At 48.8% G+C, this 20,437-nt stretch overlaps 1 protein-coding gene across 2 annotated transcripts; it reads left to right on the plus strand.

Annotated features, from left to right (window-relative positions):
- The first annotated feature begins 10,323 nt into the window (after positions 1 to 10,323).
- On the plus strand, positions 10,324 to 15,494 carry RPL11 (ribosomal protein L11). Of its 2 annotated transcripts, none has more exons than XM_008148102.3 (6): positions 10,324 to 10,396; positions 11,167 to 11,317; positions 12,330 to 12,436; positions 13,710 to 13,841; positions 14,869 to 14,979; positions 15,416 to 15,494. In XM_008148102.3, the coding sequence occupies exons 1-6, from the start codon at positions 10,391 to 10,393 to the stop codon at positions 15,443 to 15,445; spliced, it is 537 nt and encodes a 178-aa protein (XP_008146324.1). In that variant the 5' UTR covers positions 10,324 to 10,390; the 3' UTR covers positions 15,446 to 15,494. The 2 variants fall into 2 exon arrangements, with proteins under 2 accessions (XP_008146324.1, XP_054576875.1); XM_054720900.1 differs by having other exon boundaries at positions 10,348 to 10,396; positions 11,170 to 11,317.
- The last annotated feature ends 4,943 nt before the right edge of the window (positions 15,495 to 20,437 follow it).

Genomic DNA, 20,437 nt, shown 5'->3' on the forward strand with positions numbered 1-20,437 from the left:
CTCCATTCCTCTCTGTAAAAAATCAATTAAAAAAAAATCAAGTCTTGAGCACAATTTGGTACTATTGAAAAGCATTGAATAGTACACTCAAAATGAGTACATTTTTATAATATATAGATTATATCTCATTAAAGCTTAAAATGCAATTAGAAAAAAAAACCAACAGGTCCCAAATTTTCTAGGAAATCATGAAACAAGGAGAAGAATATTCCAGACAGAGGAGAGAGGGCAGGAGTGAAAGCCTGGTGACAGGAGTGGACGTAAGGGAGGTGTAAGGGCAGCTTACACCAATTTGGGCAGCTTGGGAGGGATCGGAAGGAGATGTTGCCTCGCTCTCTCAGGCCAGTTGTACCAGTCGCTGACCCCCTGCAGGTGTTGCAGGGAGCTTTGTATCCCAGATCAAATCAAGCCTGCCGAACTCCAGAAGGGGAGATGCCAGCCTCATTTTACAGACGGGGAAACTGAAGTTCAGAGAGGTTAAGCAAGTTACCTAAAGTCACATTGCCTTTTCAAGGGGATAGAATCAGTCCAGTTGGGTCGACTGACTCCAAAGTTTGGGCTCCTAATTAACACCCCATGAGTTTTGCCACATGCAACAAATGTCCCCATCCAAGCACCGGCAGGCAGCGGTGGGTTGGGACCTGGGTGTAGGGAGACCTGGGGCTGAGATACTGGCGTCACAATAGCGCCATCTGCTGGCCAAGAATGGAAAGACGCTCACTCCCCAGCTTGGCACACACAATTCTCTTTTTCTGCCTCTTTCCTCGAGCCTGTTTCCTCCCAACAGCCCTGGGAGGCTAGTAGGCAGGGATTGTTGTCTGGCCTCAACTTACCAATGAGGAGACAAGGCTCAGAGAGGAGAAGATTTCTCCAAGACGATTCAGAGAAGCAGAATGTTTGCCACACCCCACCTGTCCCCAGTGTGGACTCAGCCCCCCCTGAATGTCCCCCATGGGCATTTTAGGGGCATCTAGGCCAACGCCCTCCCTTTCTGATTCAGAGGTGGGGAACCAGCTATCGGTAGTGGCCTGACCTCCCCAGGTGAGTCTGCGTGGGTTTTGACTGGCAGAGGACCTGCACGGGGTCATGCTGGGTTCTGGGCTGGGCAGGAGCCCCTCCCCACGGGGGGATCTCAGCCAGGTGGCATTTCTCTTTGAGGGATGCTGCCCTTTCTCCTTCTCCAACCCCTCGGGTACCTGGGTCTCGGGTTCAGGAAGGAAGGAGGGTTTGAGAAGGAGAAAGGAGGCCCAGGTAGAAGGGAGACAGTTCGCCGGAAGAGGCGAGGCAGGGCCCCAGCAGGAGGCAGAGGTGTGGGGTCAGAGCGAGGCCAAGGTGGATGTGAATGGTAATGACGGCTGAGCTCCCGCTGTTGAGGGGCAGACACCGGGTAGGCAGGTGCTTTGTAGCGATGTCACCCTTAACCCTCTCCGCGACCCCCGGAGGTGGGAAGGCTTGCGACCCTCCCTGACGGTTGAGGAGCAGCATCAGGGTTGGAGTAATGGGGCCAAGGCCAAGTGTATGAAGCTGGAATCTGAGCCCAGGAAGTGTGACTCCCAGGAGGAAGGGACTGGTGGAAAGTGGAAAGAAAGGGGCAGCAGGATGTTGGAGCAGACAGGGGGAGGCGGAGCAGAGGGGCCTGGGGCCTGGTGTCGGGCCTGGTGTGTATGCGCTGTGTATGTGCGGCAGGGAGGGTGTCTGAGAGTCTTGATCGCGGCCGTGGGGCAGGAATTGTCTGACTCTGGCTGAGTGAGCTGGGGTTGGTGGGGCCTGGTTAGTGGCAGGACCTCACACCCAAGGACTCTCCAACCCTCCCACCTCCCAGGCACCTGTGAACCCCTGGAGCGCAGACACACCGCCTATGGCGTCCTCAGCACCCAGGTGCCGGCGGCTAACTCACAGGCACCTTCAGCTGGAAGCACGTCCCGGACACAGGGCTGTGGGTCCCCTCCCTGCTCAGCCTCCGGTGCCCTCGGCACTGGACAGGCCTCAGCCGCCTCGTCCGCCTCCTGCCTGGCCTGGACCCCCGGGGGTAGGTGCCCACCTCCGGGAGCCTTTGCTCAACAGAAGGGGTCTCCTTTCTAGAACCAAACCCCAGCTCCCAGCTCTCACTTTACGGAGACGCAGTGGCAACCCTTCAAGAAGACTTTTTTTTTTTTTAAACCGGCGTTAAAGATACGCAGTATGGCGGTACAAGTTGGTCAACTACAAAGATATTTCTCCTCCGGTTGATAAATAGCAGCTGCCCCACACCCTGTGAATGCCCCGGCCCACCCAGAGACCCTCCCGCCACTGTAAATAATTCTAGAAAGGACACCCCTGTCATTCTATTTCCTCTGGACCAACACCTGGAATTGAGTTACTGAGTGAAAAGGGCACCCACTTAAAGGCTTTCGATTCCAAAATGCCCTGCAGGGCAAGTTTATTGAAAGTCCCACCAACAAAATATTCAAGTGCCTTGTTTTCCCATATCTTCTCCAACCGTGGTCTTTACAGTTCTGTACGGAAAACCTGGAAGGTGAAGAAGTAGATGTTGTTTTAGTTTGCATGTCTTTGATTTAGAGAAATGTTGAATATCCTTTTTCGGTTTGTTGGCTCATTTGTGTATTAGCAGGGCCTCTTCTTATTGATTTGAAGGAAGTCTTTGCACATGAAGATGATGGAACAGCAAAGTGGACTCTGGATTCCAGACCTGATTTGCCTCTTCTTCTCGTACCCGCTCTGACCTCCTCCGTGGATCCCGGAGGAGAGGAACAATGTTTACTCAACCCAGGAAGGCGTTTTAGAGGAGAAATCCCGAGAAGATGGAAAACACTGGCTGGCGTGGCTCAGTGGTTGAGCTTCAACCTATGAACCAGGAGGTCACAGTTCCATTCCCGGTCAGGGCACATGCCCGGGTGGTGGGCTCGATTCCCAGTAGGGGGCGTGCAGGAGGCAGCCGATGCCTGCCTCAGCTGTGGAAAGGTCCAGTGTCCTATTGTGGCCAGAATAACTGAGTCACACCTCGTGACAAGGTGTGATCTTTCTGGCTTGCTACACCCAGGGAATCTCCTCGCTCGAGCTGCGCTGACACAAGTAAGACCAGGCCCCTGCCGTCTCACCAGCCCTGGTTCACGTCATCTCTGCTGCTCACCAGCTGTGTGTCCTGGCACAAGGCCCTCCACTTCCCTGTGCCCCAGTTCCCTCATCTCTGACATGGGAAGTCATTCCCCCCCCCCCCACCCACCCACCAGTTGTTGTGAAGATTAGATGAGGTCATTCATGTGAATAACGCACTGGGCACAGTGCCTGGCACGGAGTAGGTGCTCAAGAAACATGTGTCAAATTCCTAACTGGTGGCTGTTTTTCTTTCAGTTTGTTCTTGTTGTGGGGTGTGTGTGTGTGTGTGTGTGTGCGCCCCCTTGTTTAGTTTTCTGTTTTGTTTTTTTAACTGAAAAACAGATTTTTTTAAAAAAAAATATTTTTTATTGATTTCAGAGAGGAAGGGAGAGGGAGAGGGAGATAGAAACATCAGTGATGAGAGAGAATCATTGATTGGCTGCCTCCTGCACGCCCCCTACTGGGGATCAAGCCCGCATCTTGGGCATGTGCCTTTGACCAGAACTGAGCCCAGGACCCTTCAGTCCACAGGCCGACGCTCTGTCCACTGAGCCAAACCAGCCAGGGCTGGAAACATGTTTGACTTTCAGGAACAATAATAAACCAGACCTCTGCACTTCAACCTGTGCGGGTAGGAACCTCTGGTGACAAGGAACACAAGTGAATAGAAAATAAGGAAATGGGGAGAATTCATTACAAAGACTCACGGACTCCAAGGGCTTGGACTGGGGTTCTTCTCGCTGCTTCTTCCTGGAGGCTTGCTGTGTCCCCCTCTCTGTCTTCCTCTCCTCCCCTCCTTCTCTCTCCCTCCCTCCCTCCCTCCAGACGGGCTTTCTCCACCCGGGTGGCCACCACCAACTCCTGCTTCTCCCAGTCACAATCTCAGCTACGTGCAGAGACTCACCATCACGGACCCTAAGTCCCTAAACCAGGTTCCTGTTAGAGAAATTGTGAGCTGCCGGGTCCAATAAGATGTTGACTCTTTTTTTTTTTTTTAATAAGATTTTGATTTGGAGAATAATTTTTTTTTAAAATATATTTTACTGATTTTTTACAGAGAGGAAGGGAGAGGAATAGAGAGTTAGAAACATCGATGAGAGAGAAACATCGATCAGCTGCCTCCTGCACACCCCCTACTGGGGATGTGCCCGCAACCAAGGTACATGCCCTTGACCGGAATCGAACCTGGGACCTTTCAGTCCGCAGGCTGACGCTCTATCCACTGAGCCAAACCGGTTTCGGCAGATGTTGACTCTTAAATATACAGTAAGGCCTAGCTGGTTTGGCTCAGCAAGTCACCGCTCACTGGAGGGTCAATGAGCTCATCCAAACTCCTCTCGTAGGCAGGGAAAACGGAAAGAGTTGAGAAGCTTGAGTTTTCTGAGAGGTGGGGGTGGAGGTGACCGGAAATGGAATTCAGAGCGCACAGCACTGACCCCCGATGGTCAGAGTGTGACCTTACCTTGTCTGATCGCTGCCCACAGTTCATAAAGGAGAAACACAGCCCAGAGGTCCGTGGTTTGTCCCGGGCTGCCCCGCCCATCAGTGACAGAGCTGGACCCAGAACTCAGGCCTCCCGGCACCACGGCTCAGCCTCCAGGTTTCAGAAGGCCAGACCGGCTCCTCCAAGAGCAGTGCTGTCCCCGAGAACTTCCTGTTGATGGCAATGTCCTAATCCGCCCTGTTCCGGATGGTGGTTACCAGCCACGTGGGGCTCGTAAGCACCTGAAATGTAGCTATGGTGGGTGAGGTACTGGGTTTTAAATTTTACTTTCTTTAAATTCAAACAGCCCTAGCCAGTTTGGCTTAGTGCAGTGGTCGGCAAACCGCGGCTCACGAGCCACATGTGGCTCTTTGGCCCCTTGAGTGTGGCTCTTCCACAAAACACCACGTGCGGGCGCGCACGTACAGTGCGATTGAAACTTCGTGGCCCATGCGCAGAAGTCGGTTTTCGGCTCTCAAAAGAAATTTCAATCGTTGTACTGTTGCTATTTGGCTCTGTTGACTAATGAGTTTGCCGACCACTGGCTCAGTGGATAGAGTGTCCGCCTGCAGACTGAGGGGTCCTGGGTTCGATTCCAGTCAAGGGCACGAACCTCGGCTGTAGGTTCCTAGCCCTGGTCGGGGCGCATACAGGAGGTAACCAATCAACGTGTGTCTCTCACAGCGATGTTTCTCTCTCTCTGTCTTTCCCTTTCTTCCACTCTTTCTAAAAATCAATGGAAAAATATCCTTGGGTGAGGATTAAAAAAAAATTTAAATAGCCACATGCGGTTAGTAGCTACCATATTAGACAGGGCAGCTCTAGAGCTGGAAACGGTTGGTTTTCTTGGAAAAGGAGTAGAACCTGGCTGGTGTGGCTCAGTGGTTGAGCGTTGACCTATGAACCAGGAGATCAAGGGTTCAATTCGCGGTCAGGGCACATGCCCAGGTTGTGGGCTTGATCCCTAGTGGGGGGGGGGGGGGGTGTGCAGGAGGCAGCTGCTCAATGATTCTCTTTCATCATTGATTTTTCTATCTCTCTCTCCCTCTCCCTTCCTCTCTGAAGTCAATAAAATAATACATATACTAGTGTATATATAAATTTTAAATATATCTTTCTAGTTTTTTAAAAATATATTTTTATTGACTTCAGAGAGAAAGGGACAGGGAGAGAGAGATAGAAACATCAACTATGAGAGAGAATCATTGATGGCTGCCTCCTGCACACCCTCCACTGGGCATGTACCCTTGACCGGAATTGAACCTGGGACCCTTCAGTCCACAGGCCAATGCTCTATCCACTGAGCCAAACCAGCTAGGGCTATTTTTCTAGTTTTACTGCGAATTGAGGCCACAATCCAGGCATGTGCCCTGACCAGGTATCAAACCATGATCTCCTGGTTCATAGGTTGATGATGCTCAACCACTGAGCCACTCTGGCTGGGCAATAAAACAAAAAAAAATGTATTTTTAAAAGCTGCCATAAGCCTCTTGGTAAATGAATCTTTGCATGTGTTCTCAATACTTTAATTAGAATAGGTTCCTAACGAGACAAAGGGTAGACATTGTTTTGGAATCTTCTGACACGTACTGCCCAATTGCCCTTGAGAAAGGTTGGAGCTGCCATTGGCCTGTTCCGTCGGATGGCGTTGGAACATTCGCACGCTGGGCACTGTCCTTGGTGCTGAGGGTTCTGCAGAGGCCGATGCGGCTCTGCTCGTGGCACGTGGTCTTGCTGGGGGAGGGCCGGGTATAACAGGGTGGATGGCGGCAGATGCCAAGAAAACGCTAACGAAGGGTGAAGGCGTGACCCGAGAGAGTTACTTTCTATCAGGTGGTCCAGGGGGCCTCTCCCATCATGACATGAACACAGAAACCTGGAGCGTTGGTGCCCAGTTCCCCAACCCTAAGTAGCATCACCCATTTCAGTTAGCGAGGTAAAGGGGTCTGATGGTTATGTCCTTTTGAGAGTGTATTAAGCACCCACTATATTCTGGATGCTGGAAAGGAAACAAAGCATCCGGTCAGCGGACTAGGTAGAGTTGGGGTTTAGACTCAGCTCTCAGGAGAGGCCAAGTTCCTCAAACGAATGGAAGAACTCATTCTCGCGGAGGAGGCCCGTGTTCGAATGGGGAATTGGCCGCATCATCAACTTCTGGCTTGGGCCTTGGGCAACCTACTTCTGACCCTCAATTATCCTCCCTTAAAAAAGAGGAAATACTCTCCTTTTTTCTTACAAGTTTGAATTATTTATCTAAAAATGCTTACTAAATTTTTCCAAGGCCTATCTCCCCCCTCCACACACACACACACACTTCTGAGAGTTGAGTATTAATAGAAAGGGCAGCTTTATTCTTTGGGCCACCAGTTTTTGAGTCCACGAGACCAGAAGTGTTGTGTGTGGTTTCTGCACTGCACAGTCTGCTTCTCTCCCAGGGAAGAAGGTTTCCTCTTCTGGAACCCTGTTCCCGGCCACCACGGCCTCCCTCACCTCCCTTCCCAGCCCTTTCCCCACGGCAGTCACCGCCCCGCCCTCCTCAGAGGCCTCACCCAGGACTGAGTGAGCACCCCACCCCTGTGGGTTTGCTGTGTGGGGCCCAGGACACCCCTCCCAGTTCTGCCTTTAACTTCTAGTTCTCAGGAAGAGGCCGGTGGTTCCCTTGGCACTGATGGGAGACGGAGGTTCAAAGCCGAGAGATTTGCTCAAGGACCTATGGCTGGAAAGGAGACACTCCATCGGGATTCTGATAGTCTGCCCGACCCAAGGCCCAGGTGCTGACCGGTCCTGCTGCTCCGATGGTCTGGCCACCCTCTTGGCCCTTAACTTCAAGCACCTTGATCCTTTCCGTACCTCTTCTGTCCTGTATTTCCAGTGAACGGATATGCCATCTTTCAGGGTGAAGATGATGTCTCTGATGGGCTTTGGCTGGGGCTTTCAGAGGGATAAAGACAGTGTCTGCTTTAAAAGCATGCATATTGCCCTGGCTGGTTTGGCTCAGTGGATAGAGCATCTACCTGCGGACTGAAGGGTCCCGGGTTCGATTCTGGTCAAGGGCACATGCCTGAGTTTCGGGCTCCATCCCCAGTGGGGGATGTCAGGAGGCAGCCGACCAGTGATTCTCTCTCATCATTGATGTTTCTATCTCTTTCCCCCTTTTCCTTCCTCTCTAAAATCAATAAAAATATATATTTTTAAAAATAAAATAAAAGCATGCATATTATGCACTGTCCTACTAAACGTCATTTCCCTGGATTCTAAGAGATGATGAACCAGGTCAGGGACTTAGGTTTTATACTCAGTGATGCTGCCCTGTTTGCAGTCTGCTTGTCCAAGGGCACATCGCTATTAGCTGGCCAAGGCAGGGCCACAGCTGCCTTGAGGAAGTCCTTATAGCCCCTCCCCTCCTCCCCCCTACCCCCCTCCCCCGGCTCAAGGAGACGCCTTGGAGTTGCTCTTGTGTTGCCTGATGTGTCCCACACCTGCCCTCACTAGTGCGTTTTTCTTTTTGCTGGTGAGTTTGCATCACGAGAGGAAAGCACAGCAAGTCTTTTTGCCTCTGCCTCTCTGGACCTGGATGTCTCAAGCGAGGAAGGAGCGGGAGCGTGCTGGGGCTAATTCCGCCCCCTCTGCTTCCTTTCGGGGACCTGACTGGTGCAAGAACCACAGAGCTGGGCTCCTGGGGAGGGAGAGGTGCAAAGGGGGAGCCCTGGGGCCGCTTTTGGCCCTGACCTGGTTCATCCGCTCTTAGAACCAGATGGGACTCTGGCATTAGCCTGTAGACTTACACGGCGTCTATAAAACTCACTAAACTTCGGTGTGCCTTGTTTGTTCATCTGTAAAATGGGAAACAACAGTACCTGACTCCCGGGGATGGTAAAGGTCGAGTGAGTTGGTACCTGCTGGCCGTGGTAAATTAGCTATTGATTAGTATTCTCATCAACGCAGTGTGGGTACTGGGTCAAGTGAGAGCTATTTGGGGGAAGTTCAGTGGAGAAAGTTGGGGGGCAGAGAGAATAAGACTGAACTTTGGAGGATGAACTCGTTTTTTATCTTTCTAAGGGACATCTTTCCCTCAAATTTTTTTTCTTTTTTTAAAATATATTTTTATTGATTTCAGAGAGGGAGGCAGAGGGAGAGAGAGATAGAAACATCAATGGTGAGAGAATCATTGATGGGCTGCCTCCTGCAGGCCCCCTACTGGGGACTGAGCCCACAACCCAGGCATGTGCCTTTGACCGGAATCGAACCCAGGACCCTTCAGTCCGCAGGCCAGCACTCTGTCCACTGAGCCAAACCGGCCAGGGCCAAATTATTTTCTGAACTTCACTTTGACAATTTGAGAGTCACAGAGAAGTTGCATCAACTCCCATGTATACTTCACTTAGATTCCCTAAATCTTAAATGGACCACATTTGCTTTATCCTTTTCTAAGTACAATATGTTTTTCGGGACCATTTGGGAGTAAGCCACAGTTATGATGCTCCTTTACCCCAAACCGAATGTGTGATTTTTAAACCCAAGGACATTCTCCTATGGAACCAAGGCTAAGGAATCAGAAGGAGGGCTTTACTGGTAAATTAACATGGGTACATTGTGAAGTCTGCAGACGTCATTCCGATTTTGTCAGTTATCCCCAAAACATGCTTCACAGCAAAAGAAAACCCAGGGTCATGTGTTTGCGTTCAGTTGCCTCTTTATTCCAAGGTTTGTAGCAGCCCCTCCTTCGGCTCTGCCCTCTCCCGGAGGTCTGGCTGAGGCCCCGGCCCTGGGTGAGCCAGTGGCTGCTTGAAGGAGGAGGCTTGAAGGGAGGCCTTTTCCCTCCTCCTTCAGACCAGCTTCCCAGAGTGCCCTTTTGTCCCGACGGATGGAACAGAGAGAGCCTGGGGGCCTCTATCTCCCTCTAGCGACTGGAGAAGGAAATGATGGCAGCTTAAGGAATCGGCTTGGCTGCTTTCCCACCAAAGTCCTCCTGGTTCTTCTCTCCCCGTTAGTTAAAGGAACTGGCTGACTCAAGGTCAGCTCCTGCCTGGGATATGGATCCTGGCAACCTCTTGGGTCCTGCTGCTAAGGATTTAGTCTAAGTCAGGGAGCCCTCTCACAGTCAGATTTGGAGACCTCATCTGTCAGAGACTGACCTATAAGCAGTCTTGGTGTCTGCAGGTGACGCTCTCTTAACTGTATACCATGTCTAACACTTTTTGGGGGGTTGCTTGGATACAATAGGTTATAGTAATAACAAAACTAACCACTTATTGTGGACTTACTATACGCTCTACACAGTTACCTCATTTAATGTTCACAATATCATGTACCCATTTTAAAGACAAGGAAAACTGAGGTTGAAGGAGGTCTAATTAGTAACCTGTCCAAGGGCATCTAGCTTAGCTAGCCAAGACAGAACCACATCTGCCTGTCTTCACAGCTCAGGACTCAAGCCACTCTGTTCTAACTGTATAAATGTTATTTGTTGCAGAATAAATTATTTGCTTCATAATTTGTGTAATTGATTTAATGTAGTTCTGGCTGTCTCATCACGGAAGACCCCCCCATGTCCTGCGACTGGGCCGGGGGAGGAGGAGGGCCGGGAAGCTCAAGTAAAACCCAGTCTGGAAGCTTTCAAAACGAGAAACTCGGGTCCTGGTGGCCCGCCAGCGTTGCCTGCAGTTGCTAGCAGTGCCCACAAGGGGGAAGCCGACGCCACGCCGCGCCTCTCTCTCTCCCTCTTCTCTCTGGTTAGCGTGGGAAAGAGCCCGCCTCCTGTCCCATAAGGCCCTGCTCCGGAAACTTCACTCTCTCTTCCTGTCTCTCATCATGGCGGTGAGTAACCGAGGCCCGGGTTAGCTTCCCTTCATCCGCCTCCATCCGCGGCCGGCCGAGCCCCCGAGGGCTGCCTCGCCCGCAGCCCGAGGAGGACGGAGCCGTCGCTGCTGGCCGTCCCGAAACTTCGGAGCCCTGCGGGCCGAGAGCGCGGAGCCGGCCCCCGGCGCCTCCCTCACGTCCTCCTCAGAGCGAGCTGGGGCAGCCGCCCGGAGGCCCCGGAGCACGGGCCCTGGGCTGCAGCGAGAGCGAGCGGCTCGAACGAAGGGGTCCGCACCCGTCTCCGACCCCGAGGACCTGGGGCTTGGCCGGTGCTGGGGAGCCCCGGCCGGGACCTCCGCACGGGAAGGGCCGGCCTTTTGCCGCAGTCTCCGCGCTGCTTCCGAGTGGGATGAGGGACGCGGCACTAGCACGTGCTTCCCGTTTCCTTAACAGTTAAATTCTGTGTTTCCTTCCCCCTTATCGGCCTTATAATGGGGCGCTCCCCGTCACCCTACATGTTGAGCCCCTGGGGGTTCATCCTCAGTGTCTGTAACCTTGATCCTCGGGACCTGCCCGACGTCTCTATTCCCCTCTTCCGCGCGGGGAGGAAGGCCCAGGATGCCGAGCTGTCTTCCTCGCTGCCTCCCGGACGGGCGCAGGGACAGTTGCTCCGTTCCTAGGGCTTCCGGTCGGAGGTGGGCTGAGCAGAGATGAACGCGCCATGTGTAGGGGGAGCGCTCGCAGCTGTGTCGGCTGCGTGCGGTGACCGCTGCGCTCCCTGTTCACAGCAGGATCAAGGGGAAAAGGAGAACCCCATGCGGGAACTGCGCATCCGCAAGCTCTGCCTCAACATCTGCGTGGGGGAGAGCGGGGACAGACTGACGCGGGCAGCCAAGGTGCTGGAGCAGCTCACGGGCCAGACCCCTGTCTTCTCCAAAGGTGAGTGGCGGCACGGAGGGGGCTGCAGGCCGGCCAGCCTGGGCGTTCAGCTCCCCTTCTGCCTAGCCTGTTGAGCGCCCATTTTGAAAGTGACAGATGACAGCCCTTAAAAGCATTAGCTTTTTGGCCTAATTTCTCCCACCCCCCACCCCCCCAAGAAGTATCTTCCTTTTAGGGTTGGTTGTGGCTTTTGGACTACAGGGTTTTAATGTGAGCAGAGATTGGGACTAGCCCAAGCAAAGAATTTCCAAGAAAGGGACGGGGCCGAGGGGAAACGCTGGGGAAGTAGTAAATGGTATTAGGCCTGACTATATAGGCGACATTGAGAACAGGGTAAAAAGTTGTGTTGGTTTAAGATAGTGGAATATGGCAAGTCCTTGGGTTCAAATCCCGCCTCTTATTGGCTTGTGATCATAGACAAGTTAGTCTCAGAACCTCATCTGTAAAATGGGGATGACAGTCCAATAAGATTTTGGCAAACATTAGTTATTTTTGTTCTAATGTTTTTTTGTTTTTTGTTTGTTTTTTTACAGAGAGGGAGAGAGAGTTAGAAACATCGATGAGCTGCCTCCTGCTCACTCTATACTGGGGATGTGCCCGCAACCAAGGCACATGCCCCTGACCAGAATCGAACCTGGGACCCCCTGAGTCCGCAGGCCGATGCTCTATCCATTGAGCCAAACCGGTTAGGGCTGTCCTAATGTTTTTTGTAGAACACAGTGGTCACCTTCCTTTCTAGGGGCTTATTCTGGTTGTGAACTTGCCTTCCCGAGACCTTGACATTACCACTGAGCTCTTAATTGCTTAAGTGTGGCTGAGTGACCTGGAGTTGGAAAAGTTTCTGTGTTTCAGATGAAACCAATTAAAAGATGGAGGTGACACTGGTTAGAAGACCACCACTTAGAGTGTGGCTAGATCCGTAGGATCTCTTTGGAGTTGGGGAGATGATGTTCTGGGGAATAGGCAGTGGGAGTGTGACAACAACTGACTCCTGTTACTCCCCGGCCTGCAGCCAGATACACCGTCAGATCCTTTGGCATCAGGAGAAATGAAAAGATTGCTGTCCACTGCACAGTCCGGGGGGCCAAGGCAGAAGAAATCTTGGAGAAAGGTCTGAAGGTGAGGCCCATCCCGTCATGGGGTGATGCTAACGAGCACCAGTTTAACACGTGTACCTTTTTTAAAGTATAATTAGCATAACTTGGTATTAATTTCATGTGTACAGTATGCTATTTATTGAAATTATCACAGTAAATCTGACTAGTTACCACCCGTCACTGTACAACATTAAAAAATAATTTTTTCTTGTGATGAGAACTTTTAAGATTTAATGTTAGCAACTTTCAAATGTGCAATACGGTATTATTAACCATGCTGTATGGTACATCCCCATGGCTTATGTTATAACTGGAAGTTTGTCCCTCTTGACCCTCTTCACACATCTCTCTCACACACACATACAGCAACCACCAATCTGTGTTTTGTTTTTTTTTTTTTTTTGGCATCTAGGAGTTTTGTTTTTTAGATTCCATCTGTAAGTGAAATGATGGTGTTTCTTTCTCTGTCTGATTTATTTCATTTAGCCTAATACCCTCAAGGTCCTTGGCATTATTGCAGATGGCAAGATTTCTTTTTTTTTTTTTTTTTGTGGCAGAGTAGTATTCCATTGTGTGTGTGTGTATATACCACATATCCATTCATCCCTATTGAACACTTAGGTTGTTTTCATATCTTGGCTATTGTAGATAATGCTATAGTGAACATAGGGTTGCATGTGTCTTAATTTTTTGGAAAACCTCCATACTGATTTTCATAGTGGCTGCACCAGTTTACATTCCCACCAACAGAGCACAAGCTTTCCCTTTTCTCCACATCCTGACAACACATATCTTTTTTATAATAGCCATTCTGCCTGGTGTGAGATGTTATTCCATTGTGGTTTTGATTTGCTTTTCCCTAAAGAGAGGAAGGGAGAGAGAGAGAGAAAAAACTAAACTCATCAATTTGTTGCTCGACCTATTCACGCACTCATTGATTCTTGTATGTGTCCTGACTGGGGATCGAACCCGCAACCTTTGTGTAAGGGGTCGGCACTAGAACCAACTGAGCTGCCCAGCCAGGGTCCTCTGTATGTCTGAACTTCTAAAGGATTCTTCCTGCATTTGGCAGAGTTAAACTATACTCTGATGTTTCCCTGGTTTTTTCCCTGCCCTTGGGAAGTTGGGAAAGTTCTGTGAAATCCATAGTTGGGGTGTGATTTGGTGTAGTGGAGAAACCGGATTTTGTTTCTGATCAAATTGTATTTCTGGAGTGCTGAGTGGTACAAGCCAAGGTCGTTATTTTGGGGAATTTGAGTTGACAAGGAGTGTGATTGGTACGTTTATCTCCTCAGGTGCGAGAGTACGAATTACGAAAAAATAACTTCTCGGATACTGGAAACTTTGGTTTTGGGATCCAGGAACACATCGATCTGGGGATCAAATATGACCCAAGCATTGGCATCTACGGCCTGGACTTCTATGTGGTATGGATATTTGGTCTTTCCCACTTCTTACCTGGGAGGAGCGTGGAATCAGCTGCTCCTTCATTTCCTGTGTGCTGTTTTGATGTTCAGATGTTGGATTGAAACTTTGAGTGTTGTCTGCCTTTGTCTTCTTTCCCTTTGGAAGATGTGCCTCATTTGTGCCGTGTTTAGGGATGCAGCACTGAACTAGACAGACAAGGTCATTGCTATTGTGAAGCTTAAAGTCTAGGATCTAGCAACCACCAATATGGCTGTAAGATGGAGCAAGAAACAATGTCATCCAGCCACTGGGTTGAAAATTGGAGAGCGAGCGCTGGGCGCCTCATTTGGCATTCGGGTTGGCTGCACTGAGGCTGCTCTTTGCAGCTCCTCCCCCAGCCCCTGCGGGAGGGTGGCTTCCATCCAGAGCGCAGGTTTGTGATTGGCTGGTTTGTCAGATGGGGGTTCCATTGTAGGAATGACCATTGGTGGTACTGTTATGCTTTGGTCCAACCGTCAAACTAAATAGCAAAAACCCGAAGTCCTGACCAGTGTGGAACCTGAATGGTGGCAGCACCCTTGTCCGACTTGGACATCCAAACCGTAATGAGAATCGGGTGCTCGTGGGGAGTCAGGGAACAGCAAGCCTAATTTAAGAAGGACTTTTTGTGCTGGAGTGGAAGGAGAGAAATAAAACTATTTCTTTGTAACTTCTCAGAATTTTAAATTCTCTACAATACACATGTAGTAAGATTGTTCTTAATATCACTTTTAAAAATTGAAAGTCTTTGGAAATTGGGAAGCAGTGGTGGAGAATCCTTGCTGCCACTGGGAGTGAGGTGGGGAAGAGGGCAGGTGCAGCCAGCCCCACCCTCCAAACCAAACCTATAGCGTGTGGTGTGTGTCCAGGGTGTGGTACCAGTTCCATCAGTCCCAGAATTACTGGGCCACCGGATGACTTTTGAGGATGGATCTCCAATGTGTGAGTCTTGTCTGTCTGCTGTTGACTCTGAGCTGGCTGGGTGACTGTTGGTTATTCCTGGGACAGGTGCTGGGTAGGCCAGGTTTCAGCATCGCAGACAAGAAACGCAGGACAGGCTGCATTGGGGCCAAACACAGAATCAGCAAAGAGGAGGCCATGCGCTGGTTCCAGCAGAAGGTAACGCTGATTTATCTCAGGTGAAATGGTGGACTGCGGTGAATGGAGTTGGGATTTGGGGATGCAAAATCTACCACCAATTGGTTGGTGGCTTCTTTGAAGATAGAATATTTGAGCAGCTTGGCAAGTGGGGGCTTCCAGGGTTAATGGTTTAAAGAACACCCAGAACCAGGCCTTTCTCCGCCCCCATCAGTGCTAATAGCTCGGAGGGTGGGAAAGCGGCTCTCCTAAGAGCCCCCTTTTTCTTGGGGTGCAGTGCAGTTGAGCTCAGTGTAGCAGTTGTTAAAACTGGCCAGTTTCCTGTTTAGTTCAGAATGGGTATGGGATTCAGAGCCAAATTCATGTATCAGATTTGACTTACCAAATGAAACATTAGCCATTGCTGCGATCTTTGCTGTTGCCTCCTGTTCTGAAAAAAAAATCTCTTCTCTTTCAGTATGATGGCATCATCCTTCCTGGCAAATAAATTCCCGTTTCTATACAAAAGGCCAATAAAATGTTTTCAGTGAAATGTACGTTACTGTGTGTGTTCTGTGAAAGGAGCCTGGCCATATTCAAGTCCTTGGACCTCAAGCCATTAACGCTTCGATGGGAATCGCTGGTAACAACCCCGTCTTCCTGAGCGGATGCCAGCGTTTCCTGGCCGGTCTAAGCCTGAGCTTCCAGCATTGCCTGTGCTTGCCACACCCTTGTTGACAGGCTGTGGTGCCGCAGTCACAGGAGACTGATGTTAGAGGGGAAGGACGATTGGGGCTGGGGTTCGAGCCTTGGTTAAAGGTAGGGTCAGCGTTTCCATGTTCCGGGAGGCTCCCCCTCACTCAGTGATTCTGTTCTTCTCTAGGGATTTTACTGACACTGATGCCTGGTGAAGGGGTTACAGGCTTCGGTGTGACGCTTGGGATTAAGTTTTGGTTTAACTGTTCAGACTCTGTTTTCCTTTAAAATGGGAGTCTCTAAGGTTGTTAAGAGGCAATATAAGTAGAGAAGAGGGTGGCCTTTGAAGCAAGTTTCCTGGATTGATTCCCACCGTCTTCTAGGTGTGTTAACCTTAAGCAGGTTAATCCCTGCCTTAGTTTTCTCATCTGTGTCATGGAGGCAATAATAGCACTGTCCCTCAGAGGCTAAAACGGGTTAGTACTTGTAGAATGTCTAGACTTGTACCCGGTATGTGGTGCTCAAAAGGGATAATGTTGTGTTAATGTTTCTCATAATCAGTTTGCTCCCCCTTTAGTGTGAAAGTGGAACTTTCTTGCCTATGTATTTCCAGGTCACTGAAGCAGTGACATTCAAAAGCCACCATTTCTCTCTAACTTACTCTCTTGTGACTAACAAGTTCAGTTGTCCTCGGACCACCTTTTCATTGCTGTTCATGGTGCTGTAATGTTAGCTGTCTTCATAGGTATTTTAAAACGCAGAGATTAGTTGGTGTGCCTAGTTTTTTATGAAAATGTGACTTATTTTGTCTTCCTGATAATAAAAGTCTTCTTATCCAATAAGACCAGATCCAGTTGGCTACAGGGACGAATCATGAAATATGTTGCCATGTACATTTTATTTCACTTAAAATATAAATGTTCAACCACTTCTCAATCTTTTACTGTAGGTCCAGGGCTATCACCTTGTAAACAGAATGAGAACTTATGAAGGGGTCTTGATTCTTGTAATTCAGCTTCATTTTTTTAGGGGGAGCCTCATTCATTTTAACTTCTGTAATTATAGTAACAATTACTGGAATGAATATTTTTATTTTATTTTTTAAAATATATTTTATTGATTTTGTACAGAGAGGAAGGGAGAGGGATAGAGAGTTAAAATCATCAATGAGAGAGAAACATCGACCAGCTGCCTCCTGCATACCCCCCACTGGGGATGTGCCCGCAACCCAGGTACATGCCCTTGACCGGAATCGAACCTGGGACCCTTCAGTCCGCAGGCCGATGCTCTATCCACTGAGCCAAACCGGTTTCGGCTGGAATGAATATTTTTAGAACAAACTTCTTGGTGAATAGCTAAGGTGTTGGGTGCTAGCTGCTGTGGGAAGTTGCATGTTGTACAGAGGAGATGGAGAGCATTTGCTAGTTTTATCTAAAAGCACTTCAGAAATACGGACAGTGGCAGTCCCTCTACTGCTGTCCTTGTGCATGTTAGTGATAGTACTTTGCTCTTTGCTATGTATCTGTATGTGTTTATGTTTGTATTACTATTTAATTTTAACAGTATAAACCTGCCTACCCTTCATTTGGTCCTGCTGTATTCTCAGTTGAGGTAGTTTCTCTGTTTTAAAATTAAACTTCCTGGGCTCCTGGCTCATTGAAAAAATAACTCTTGGGAGTTCAGAGATCTAACTGGGTTTTAGTGCTAGCTCTAGCTATAATTTAAGTGAGTCATGAAACATCTTGGGGACTGGAGCAAGTGGGGGTACTTCCCTGTCCAGTTTAGAGCAGATAGTACAAGGAAGGCTTACCTCTGTTCTGGTTAGGAGCTTGGTTCCAAAAAGATAGAACACGGGGCTCTAAAGCATTGATATTTTGGGTTGAGCTGCTAGAAGGTGGATGGGATCACTTGGGGAATTGTTGAAACTCTTGGGCCCTGCCTCAGACCTCTACTGCATTAGGACTTAAAAAATGGTGTGACCATGCACATGTTGTTTTGAACTGTTTGGTAGGAAATATCACAAGAATTTTATGCCAGGTTACTATTTTAATTTTATTTATAGATTTTCTAGCAAGGGGAAAGGAGAAAGACATCTTTTTTTTGTTTCACTTATTTATGCATTCATGGTTAGATTCTTGTATGTGCCCTGACCAAGGATTGAACCTGCAGCTTTGGCGTATGGGATGACACTAACCAACTGAACTACCCGGCCAGGTTGCCAAATAACTTTAATCAAAAGTCACACATGATAGACAGGACTAAGGACAATAGGTTCTCCCCCATTGGAAACACTTGTTAGCAAACATGGCTAATTTATCTTCTAGGCTTTTTTTTTTTTTTTTAACTTAATTGAGGAAACTTGCTATAATTTTAATTTGCCTTTTTCCCTTTTAATTATGTTATGGTACAGTGGCTTTATAACATGCCATCTAGATGTGTAGGACATAGAGCCTTATCTATGTGACCAGCACTGAAGGTCAGGAATGTCCGTTCCATAGAACTGCCCCAGTAGAGACTCGTGTGTGTGTGTGTGTGTGTGTGTGTGTGTGTGTGTGTGTAAAACATTTTTTAAAAATATATTTTCTTATTGACTTCAGAGAGGGAGAGAGAGAGAGAAACATCAATGATGAGAGATATTCATTGATTGGTGCCTCCTGCATGCCACCCACTGGGGAACTGAGCCCCCAACCCGGGCATGTGCCCTTGACGAATAGAACCTGGGACCCTTCAGTCTGCAGGCTGATGCTCTCTATCCATGGAGCCAAACCAGCTAGGGCAAGGCTCTTATTGTCCTGTTGTCCTGGTCCTCTGTCCAGTATCTGTAAAATCCTTGCATAATATCTTCAAGCTGTAAGGCGGTGTGGTATAGTTGAAAGAATGCTAAGCTGGAAAAGTCAAGAGTTGTTTTCACTTCTCTGTTTCCTCTGTTAAAATGGTGACAAGGAAGTTAAAGCAAATTACAGCTTTCCTGGTTCTCCAGAGCAGGCTGGACTATTGGGTTTTGTGTATAACCCTTTTTCCTGCAGTTTAACCACCTGCTAATCCCAATCTGTCAAACTCTACACATGCTGAGGTGCTTTAGCCAATGGTGGGTAAGGACCACAACGATTGGCTGCCAGAGGTCTGAGTCCTGAAGGGTTAAGGCCCAGGCTTCCTAGGTGAATGGTGAGGTCGGGGCCCAGAAAACACAAATAGTTTAAGCTGCCAGCCGCTAGGGACCTAACTGGTGCCTGGGGTTACAGAACCACTTTCAGAGCAGCTTGTTATGGAAACCTCAGTTTGTGGTTGTCAAAGGGGAGTCCAACCTAAGGCACCCGGGGGCACCGGGAGGACTTGAACTTGACTGTGTTCAAGATGTAGGTACGGGAAGCTTAGGATACAAATACAGATTGATCGTTTTCACAGGTCTGAACAAAAAGGAGTTGTGATTGCACCAATTGAGGAACTTAAGTAATTTGCTTTTAAAATGTGTAACTATATTTGTCACCTGCTTTTACTTGCTCTGCTGTAAATGTCCCTTACCTAGTCTGAAAGTAGCTTGAAAGGCAAAGGCATTCAACAGTTTAAGCAGAAATGATGTCCTAGACTCCCTCAGTGACCCTGGTGAACATAATGCTTTGACAAGTCTTTCAAACCTTTTAACACCATGTTGATAGTCTGGAAGTGTTTTCCTATAGTGTATTTATGTTTTTTTGCTTTTAAAAATTGGTTCTGCTCAAACATATGGTATATCATAGTGGATAAGATCACAGCGTTTGAAATTTAGACTTATAGGTCCCTGGCAGGTAGGATTGGCTTATAAATTCTATGAAGACTTCCACTAGCTGCCATCTGGCCCTTCTTCCAACTCTGATTTTAGGAAATAGTTGCACAATGGTGGTTACTTCCAGGGGACAAGTATACTCTCCTAGGTGTTGTTTGGAACTCTTTCCTGGCATATAGTTTTTATGGCTACGACGTGTTAAAATGATGACACCGAAAGCACAGAGAAGGCAATGAATGGCCCAAAGTCATCGTAGTGGTGGTGGAGCCAGTCTTCGAACCGAGCTGGTCAGATTATAGAACCTCCAGACCTGCTGTCTTTTTTGGGTTTGTAGCTCTTCAGTAATGAGACGGAACCACACATCTGTTCCTTGAAATAAACTTCCAGCAGCTTTTCCCTGACATTAAGTTGACCAATCTACAAAATGCTGTTTTATCATTTTAACTCATACTCCTCAAGTCCCGAAGGAGGACCGGCAATCATAGAAATGGAGTTGGTCTTAACTTGTCAATATTGAGTCTACGCTGCCTGTTCTGGGATGCGACTGTCCTTTAGGAGATGACACCGGGTGTGGGGTGAAGGAGACACTTGCCACCTATCCCTGACAACCCCCAACCACACCCCATGCCTTCCCTCTTTAGCATCACCACTTCTAAACTCCCATTTCCTTATTTTTGAGAGCTTTTTTTTAACGAAACAGAAAACAAGTGTATAGCAGGGGTCCTCAAACTTTTTAAACAGGGCGCCAGTTCACTGTCCCTCAGAGAGAAGGAGGGGAGTCGGAGAGTGCGGCGCACATTCCACACATGGGCACTGTGGGCCCGGGACGAGTCGGCTGCTAAGCAGGACAGGCAGCGGCGGCAAAAACACCCAGTGGGCCGGATAAACGTCCTCGGCGGGCCGCAGTTTGAGGACCCCTGGTCTATAGGGACAAACACCCAAGTGGCCCCCAATTATAATTAAAGACAGTACCTCCAAATGGGAGGTGTGTGCATTTTTAAAAAAATATTTTTTTATTGATTTCAGAGAGGAAGGGAGAGG

The sequence above is a fragment of the Eptesicus fuscus genome, chromosome 9, assembly GCF_027574615.1.
Source record: "Eptesicus fuscus isolate TK198812 chromosome 9, DD_ASM_mEF_20220401, whole genome shotgun sequence".
NCBI lineage: Eukaryota > Metazoa > Chordata > Mammalia > Chiroptera > Vespertilionidae > Eptesicus > Eptesicus fuscus.

Excerpts from the sequence above, each read along its gene's own strand:
- RPL11 (XM_008148102.3), top strand. Across the intron at positions 11,318-12,329 it reads GACCCCTGTCTTCTCCAAAG|CCAGATACACCGTCAGATCC; the intron begins GTGAGTGGCGGC and ends CCCGGCCTGCAG. Across the intron at positions 13,842-14,868 it reads ACGGCCTGGACTTCTATGTG|GTGCTGGGTAGGCCAGGTTT; the intron begins GTATGGATATTT and ends TTCCTGGGACAG.